The 8,772-nt window shown below is 40.9% G+C and overlaps 1 protein-coding gene across 1 annotated transcript in view; it reads right to left on the bottom strand.

Moving 5' to 3' along the window:
* Positions 1 to 1,391: 1,391 nt before the first annotated feature.
* Positions 1,392 to 8,772, bottom strand: part of CAAP1 (caspase activity and apoptosis inhibitor 1) — a 51,279-nt gene continuing 43,898 nt past the window's right edge. The window contains exon 6 of the mRNA XM_055131073.1: positions 1,392 to 5,670. Within this exon, the coding sequence (XP_054987048.1) occupies positions 5,327 to 5,670 (344 nt within the window). The 3' untranslated portion in view covers positions 1,392 to 5,326. The remainder of the gene's footprint in view (positions 5,671 to 8,772) is intronic.

The following is an 8,772-nucleotide window of genomic DNA, read 5'->3' as shown; positions in this document are numbered from 1 at the left end:
CGTACAGAACCTATACATATAGACAACACAGGGATTAAGCCTTCCTTGCATGTGGCTGACCCTGGTTTGATCCTGGCCCTCCATGCTACCCCTGAGCACTATATGTTCCCCAAACATATCAGGAGCAACCTCTAATCAGAGCTGTGAGTACCCCCCACTCCCAACACTAATTCTTATCCCCCTCCTCCAAAAAACCCTTATTCAATGGGGCTGGAGCGATAGCACAGCAGGCATGGAGTTTGCCTTGCACGAGGCTGACCCGGGTTCGATTCTCAGCACTCCATATGGTCTCCCGAGCACCGTCAGGAGTAATTACTGAGTGCAGAGCCAGGAGCAACCCCTGTGCATCACCGGGTGTGAGGGTGTGACCCCCCCAAAAAAAAAAACCTTATTCAAGAGTTAACACTTTAAAACCTCTCCAAATGACATGAATTTCTCCACAGTTCACCAAAGATTAACTCAAAGGATGAGAAAAAAAGTCAACTTCTGACACAAAATTTCAGAATACTGCGAATAAAGATAAGATGCTAACAGTTTCCAAAAAAGAAACAAATAGGACACACATTAGTGTCAAGAATCAAAATGACAAATAACTTCTCAACAGCTTCAGTGAAAATTGGAAATGCAATGCTATAAAAATTCAGAGGGACAATGATTTTCAGCCTTTTGCCGATATTAATATTCAGATAAAGTTTCGGTGGAATTTATGGATGGAATTGAGTCATGCTGAGTCACACCAATTAATCAAAAGAATTTGTTCATGCATTCTTTCACAGGAAGCTGTTGGGAGTGGCACACCATCAAAATGAGAGAATAAAGGAAAGGAGGAAGACAAAGGAATCAGGAGATCCAATATGAGAGAAGTGAGGAACCAATTTAGATTAGTATCCTGAGCTGAAAAATAATTTTTTTTTTTGGTTTTTGGGCCACACCCAGTGATCTCAGGGGTTACACTCAGCTCTGAACTCAGGAATTACTCCTGGTAAATACACGATTGGCAGGCAGAGCGATAGCACAGCGGGTAGGGCACTTAGCCGACCCAGGTTCGATTCCTCCATCCCTCTCGGAGAGCCTGGCAAGCTACCAAGAGTATCTCCCCCACACGGCAGAGCCTGGCAAGCTCCCTGTGGCATATTTGATACGCCAAAAACAGTAACAACAAGTCTCACAATGGAGACGTTAGTGGTGTCCACTCGAGCAAATCGCTGAACAATGGGATGACAAGTACACAGGGAACCATATGGAATGCCAAGATTGAACCCAGTTGGCTACATGCAAGGCAAGCACTCTACCTACTGTACTACCTGGCCAGCCCCAAGAAAGAATTTTCTAAAAGAAAAACAAAATTATAAGATGTGACTCAATTTAATGAGAAGAGATGACCAATTCTGGAAGGCATTTGTTAGAACATAAATTTACCACATAAAACCTAAGTATAAAGTAATTACTTTAATATCAAAACTTTAGAACAAAAAAGTCAAAAAGGAAACAACATCTCATAAAGCACTAATTCTAAACAGTGTATTTACCAAACTGTCCTGACAATAAAAACTGAGACGGGGAAAGGAAAAAATAAAACAAAACTGGATTGTTTATACCCAGCAATATTAAGGGATGAAGAGAGATCATACATACTGAGAGAGATCGTACATCAGGTAGGGCACTTGACTTGAACACGGCCTACCCAGATTCGATCCCACGCTCCTCTTGGAGTTCTTCCTGAGTCTCAGAAGCCGTGATCCCTGCGTGCAGAGCCAGGGAAAGCTCCGAGCAGAGCCGGGGCGCGCCCCGTCCCCACCCAACCAACAAAACCAAACCAAACTGAAGATTGTTTTGTTTTGAAAGGTGAGAAAGGGAGAAAACAAATACTTGAACTCAAAGCACTTCCATAAATTTTCAAGTTTTAGGGGATTTGATACTGTAATCATAGAGAACCATAACAGAAAGACATTTTATATAGTGGTCAGCAATTTATTTCTCTTGTTTTATGGTTTTAGAGCCCAGGGTTACAGAGCTGGTTTGTGTAAAATTAGACCCTCTGCTCTTGACTTGTCTCATTAGCTCACAAACCATTTTAAAATAATGACTCAAGGGACAGTGAGATAGCTCAGTGGACTGAAGGCATGTGTGGGTTTGATCCCTGGTACCACCTGGTTCCCCAAGAACTGTCATGAGTTATCCCTGAGCACTTAATTGCCACTTGGAGATGGCCAAAAGAACAAACAAAAAAATAATGACCAAAGAAATACACGTTTTCAGTTCCTGTTGATATATTTATTAGCAGGCTCTTGTTTTTAAAAAGAAGTCTAGGACCACAGAGATTGCCCCAAAGTCTGGAGAGCACGCTTTGCATGAGGGAGGCCTGGTTTGATCCTTGGCACCATACAGTGCATTAAGCACCACCAGGAATGACCCGAGCATTGAGCCAGCAGTAGCCCCTGAGTACCGCTGAGGTGTGGCCCCCAAACAAAACAAAATTAAACAGAGTTTAGGTCAATGAAGTGGCGCAAGGAAAGAGCTCAATTGCTTAGCATACATGAGGCCCTGGGTTTGATCCCCTGCACCAAAATAAGGAGGTAAAAGAGGGCATCTACTGTAGGTAAAAATAACATGCTAAAACACCTAGCAGTTTGAATTACCCTACACTTCTACTTTTGTTTTGGGACCACACCTGGCGGTGCTCAGGACTTACTCCTGGCTCTGTGCTCAGGGAGCACTCCTATTTGGGCAGGGAGGACCATATGCAGTGTCAGGGACAAACCAGGATCCCAAAACTATGTCGCCAGTCCCTCTTACTTTTTTAGCAATTAGATATAACAAAGGAGAAGCATAACTAAAAGTTCTTTTGTGATGAAATACAATTGAGAATTTTACATTTTGGCTGCCATCTATTGTCAGCCCAAATTGGGAATTCACTCATGCTCTATCTACCTTGAAAATGGCATTAAAAACTGCAATTTATTGCAATTTGTACTACTAGTTAAACGGTTCAGAACATCTTCATTCAGCTCATCATAACCTGGAATCTTCACATTTTGCTTTATTAAAATTTTGGCAATAATTTTATAAAGGGAGGATATGCTGAGTGTTTTAAGAAAACGTTGGTTTCAACAAAAGGATGTGAGGGTTTCAGTTAATTCTAGTGACGGGTTTTTAGGACAGGCCTGACTGTGGACCAGAGGGAATATTGAAAAGTGGGCCAAAGGCTGAATGTGGGAGATACATTACTATCAATTGCCATCTATCATAAAGATTTGGGTCTGTACTAGTCAAATACCAGAATTTAACACGGAATGGAAAACTAGGTTGCTTTTTTTCACATTCTTACTTTCTCAAAAGTAGAAATTTTGTTTATTTAGAAGCTGTGCCAATATTTTATATAGCAGTCTCTTTCACACTGTAATTTATACCATTCCATGCCCCTGAGTTTGAGATTCTGAACAAGACTAAACATTTTTGAGTCAGTCAATAAATATCTGAGGGCTGATGATTTCAATGACAGCATCAGATCAATATATGGTATTTCCTCATTACTTAGGCAATTCTAAAACAAATTTATTCCTAGTCTCTAAATCTATTCACTTTCAAAACATTTTCAGGTCTTTCAATGTTAAAAAAGGTTAAAAAAATAAAATGAAAAGTTTATGTTCACAGTAAGACCCTAAACAGCTCTAATGTGTCCATCTTTCTCGACATACATCCACTCTAGTCAGTCAAGTGTCCAACCAGCACATTGCCCATAAAGTTAGGGACTTTAGTCAGCTACAGAGCACTCAGACTTTTCACTACCCCTATATATTTAATCACTCAAATGAAGTTCACTGCATTTGTAAATAGGAAGGAGCAATAGGTTTATCTTGCTATTTTAACTTTAGTTTACTTTTGGAGTAAGAATTGTTTTGCTATAATCACTTTTATCTTGAATTCGTAACAAGGAGAACTTACTATTTAAATCAGGTGTTGACCAGCCTAAGAGAATTTCAAAGATACAGGCCTCTGTGCTTCATTATAAATTCAGGCGTGTGTGTGTGTGTGTGTGTGTGTGTGAATGACAGAAATACTTAATAGTCAACAAAAATAATGAATTTATAACTGTAATTCCAGTGTTTCATAAATATACCCCATTACCATGAGAAAGTCCCTAAAATTTACACATTAACTAAGCGAGTTAATTCCTGCAAGTTTTATTATGAGGAAAATCCTCATAAATTAGTAAAGAATGGCTTAAAAAAAAGTATACTATATCTGTATACAAATATAAAAATAACACTTTCTGTTTATTCAGTTTATATTTTAGAAAAAAACTTAATTTTTCTATCTAAATTAATTTTGCAATCAAACAACAATTAAGTAATGGGGCAAAAAGCATTTGTGACTGTGGCAGGATGTTAATTTATTTACAAAAACGATACAAAATTAGATTAATTATAACACCAATTTATCAAAGCTTCCTGAAATTAATTTTGCTTTTGGAAATGTATCAAAAGTCTTCAGCTTCAGGATGACAGTCTTTATTATTTTTAATTCATGGAATTATAGCACATCAAATCTTCAAGCAAAAACACCAGATGAAAGCCTGTATGATAAAATATTCTCATTTTCCTGATAGCTTGGAATGTAAATGAAAATGTGTTCCCTTTTTATTGAAGGAAAAACCTGAACAGTATCCAGTAATATCAAATACTTGTTAGATTGGTTTGTCTCCTGGAATTAAAGCTGTGTGATTCTACATTGTTAAAAACTGCCTTAAATTAAATCCTTTTCTTTTATTAAAAAAAGTTTTTATCAAGGATTTTAGCTAAGTCTTATAACAGAAACTATTACCCATATTTTAAAGAACATAAATCCATACCCAAAGACAGGAACTTCAAGACAGTGCATATTTCAAGAGTACAACGTAACTAATTTTTTTTTTAATTGTTGACATAGCTAGAGGCAATACTTTAATAGTCCCTTGCAAACCATAGACAGCCTTAAGAACAACATGCTTGGTCAATTTTTCTTAACCTTTCAGATTGGGGGCCGAAACATTTAAAACTAAGGAAAAAATATGACTCTTTGCTAATGGCTTTTCCGATATCAACTTGCAGGTTTATAAATACTCATCTAACAAAGGAGACAGGTTATCCAATGACATTTGCCGTGAATTCATAAAACAGTAAGACAGAACGTGAAATAACAACAACAAAAAGGTGTTTTTCAGGGCTGTTTTTCTAATAGGTGTTGTAAGAGAAATATCGTATAAGACCCAAAATAAACTTCAGATACAAAATTATATGGCATGGCTTTGTTCAATACACCTAGGGTTCGGATTCAAGTTAAATAACTAGGCGGTTTTTTTAATGTCACCAGCCTTCATGAGGGCTTTGATAGCTCTTGCCCTCATCTCAAGTTCGAGCAGCTCCAGCTGCTGTGCGGAAGGCTGAACATCTTCGGGCGGAGGGACGGGCAGGGTGGCTGCTTTGGGTTCCTTCGTGTTGGATTCTGCCAGTCCCAGAATCTCATTCACACTTTTCTCAATGTCCTTCTCCAGGTCATCTATGGGGCCAGCTTCACTCTGGACTGTACTCTCCGGGACCTCCGGAGCAGCTGCCTCCTCGTTACAAGGGCCTTCGATGTCGCTGTCGTAAGCATCTGCATTGATACTGAGTACATCACTATCTTCTTTGCCTGGAATGAACACAAGGAGGAAAGAAAGCATTCAGGCCGTGGAGCTTTATCTCTGACCCCAATATAAAAGTTGCAGATACAGAATGAAAGCAAACACACCTGTAAGAATCATTAATCATATCACAAGGCTGACCTGAGTTTGATCCCCAGTGCCCCTTGTGGTCCCCCGGGCCTACCAGGAATGACACTAAGTGCAGAGCCAAGAGTAAGCCCTGAACACTGCAGGTATGGCCCCCAAACAATGAAGAATTATTAATCATAAACACTGTGAATAATAAAAAGCAAAAAGGGGTTTTAGAGGCCAGAGTCATAGTACAGTGGTAGGGTGTTTACCTTGCATGCGGCCAACTGAGTTGATCTCAGACACCCCATATGGTCCCATGAGCCCACCAGGAGTGATCCCTGAGCACAGAGCCAGGAATACGCCCTGAGCACAGAAGAGTGTGGCTCAAAACACACACACACACACACACACACACACACAGAAAAGGAATATGCCCTGAGCACAGAAGAGTGTGGCTCAAACACACACACACACACACACACACACACACACAGACACACAGACACACACACAGAGAAAAGTTTTTAATATACGCCTGTGTGTGTGTGTGTGTATGTGCGTGTTCGTGCGTGTGGACTTTGCTAAATCTATAATGTTCTTGTTCTGCTGGCTAAAGAAAATATGAGTACTACATATATGTCAAAATTATCAATCTGATAAGTGAGTTTTCAAAGCCAAAAGACATACCCAGAACATATAACAACTAAATGCTGAATTGCCGTGAAAGACTGCAAACTGGACATACACATCATATGCCCTTCCCTACCAAGAATCCATGGAGGTGGCCGAAAGAATACTTAGAAACAAAAACACAGCAGCAGGGGAGGCTCAGCGGCCGGAGTCCCGCCCGCACACCCGGGAGCATTTGCTACTGGAGATCCTGGTACCACAAGCTACCCCAGAAGCACCACAATTGAAGAGTTCCAAGACCCATAACCAGTTACTGGAGCCCCTGGTGAGCACGACAGCCAGAATCTTACGTGAGCACCACCGCTGAAGTGTGCAGCTCCCTGTGAGGAATGTGAGACCGAAGTGAGGAGCATGGTCCAAAATAACAGCATGGGACTGTGACCCAAGTGAGCACAAGGAAATGTGTGCGCATGGCAACTTGTCTCATGACAACAATAACAAAGGAAAGGGAAGGAAGGAAGCAGCATAAAACTAAAAAAATGTGGCTAAAACTAACTAGCTTTGATTTTTCCTACGTGAAACACAAAATGGACATATCAAAACGAGAAAAAAAAATCACCAAACTTAGCTCAATAAAAATCCAAGATCTAAGATCAAAAACTCTAAGGCAAGGGCAGAATATTTAAAAAAAAAAAAAAAAAGAAAGAAAAAGAGAAAAAAAGAAAAAAAGGCAAACAAAATTTTTTGAAAGGAATGTTCAAATATCATAAAGAAAAACTGAAAATCTAGGAATAAATGAAAAGTCATTCCAAACAATATGAAATACAAAATATCAATACTCTTAAAATGTGCTTCAACTTTACTTTTTGATTCCACCTTTCCCTTCCCTGAGCTTCCACTGCTGCCACTGCTAGCTTGTGGCAATTCCCAGGGGTCACTCGCAAGCCGGGGGCCCTGGTACATGCTGGGAGCAGGCTGCAGGGATCACAGTGCTGTTCGCACACACGCTCAGAGAGAGACCACTCCTTGCCCACGGCCCTGAAACATGGCTCTGGTTATGGTGCTCACTGGGCTTGTTCCCGTGTGTGGTGTCACACGCAGCTGGCCGTGGTGCAGCAGGAAATGCAGAGAGCGGAGCAGCAGCGGGGCCCGACACCACGCTCTGTGCATGGAGCGCCAGGCCTCGGCCCTGCCATGGCGGGCGCAAAGCCACTGAGAAGCCACTCAACCTAATTTCTAATCAGAGGAAGGCAAGTTCACGGTAATGAAACTTTTTATTTGGCAAAAGTCAACATTTATCCATATGAAAATTAATTTTTAAGATAAAATAAGAATAAGTAAGGTAACTGGCGAGTCAAAAAGCAGATAAAGACAGTAAGAAGCCAAGTGACAGTGCAGAGGGCAGGGCCCAGTTGCCAGCCCCCTATACAGTCCCCCAGGCACTGCCAAAAGGGATCTCTGAGTGCAGTCCTGAGCCCTGAGGACCGCTGAGTGTGGCCTTAACCCCCCCCCGCCCCCAAATAGTGGCAATTATATATTAATATTAAAAGTAACAGTCAACTGAGACAAAATATTTGCTCATACACATTTACTGAACGATTAATATCCAAGATATGTAAAGACCTGAGAGATCTTCACCCCCCCAAAAAATGTTTAAAAACCCATATCAATAAAGGGGAGAAGAGATAAAATTTTTCAAATTTCCTCAAATAAAACATTAAAATAGCCAAACGGTATATGAAAAAGGCAAAATGCTCGGCTATTACCATCAGGGAAATACAAATCAAAACAGGATTATCATCCCATACCAATAGGACTAGCACACATCGAAATGATTGCAAACAACCTGTGTCAGTGTGGATGTGGGGAAAGGGGGTTCTTAATTCACTGCAGGTGAATGTCAACTACTCAAACCTTTTTAGAAAACAATACGGCCATTTCTAACAAACCAGGGCTTGATGAGGCCAGAGTGATAGTATAGCGGGGTCGGCTTGCCTTGCATTCGCTGATCTGGGTCCAGTATCTGGAGCCCCACCAAAAGTGATCCCTGAGCACAGAGCCATGAGGAAGCCCTGAGAGCTCCTGGGTGTCCAACCCCTACCCCCCCCCCCCTGCACCCCTCCACAAAACACCAAAAACCTAGGAATTGAGATTTCATATGACCCAGCAAAACCCAAGGGTCGAAACATTATTCAGAAATGACATTATATGCACTCATATGTTCACTGCAGTACCATTCACACTAGGAAAAATCTGGAAACAACCCAAGTATCCAAGAATAGATGAGCAAATAAAGAAACTGGTACATATGCACAGTGGAATACTACTGAACTCTAAGAAACGACAAAACCAGAAGCTTGCTCATGAGCTGGGGGAGAAGGCAGCTGGAATAGAGAAGGATCACTAAG

The sequence above is a fragment of the Sorex araneus genome, chromosome 1, assembly GCF_027595985.1.
Source record: "Sorex araneus isolate mSorAra2 chromosome 1, mSorAra2.pri, whole genome shotgun sequence".
In the NCBI taxonomy this organism is placed as follows: domain Eukaryota; kingdom Metazoa; phylum Chordata; class Mammalia; order Eulipotyphla; family Soricidae; genus Sorex; species Sorex araneus.
The sequence above is the reverse complement of the archived record's forward strand: the minus strand, read 5'-3'. Positions and strand labels throughout refer to the sequence as shown.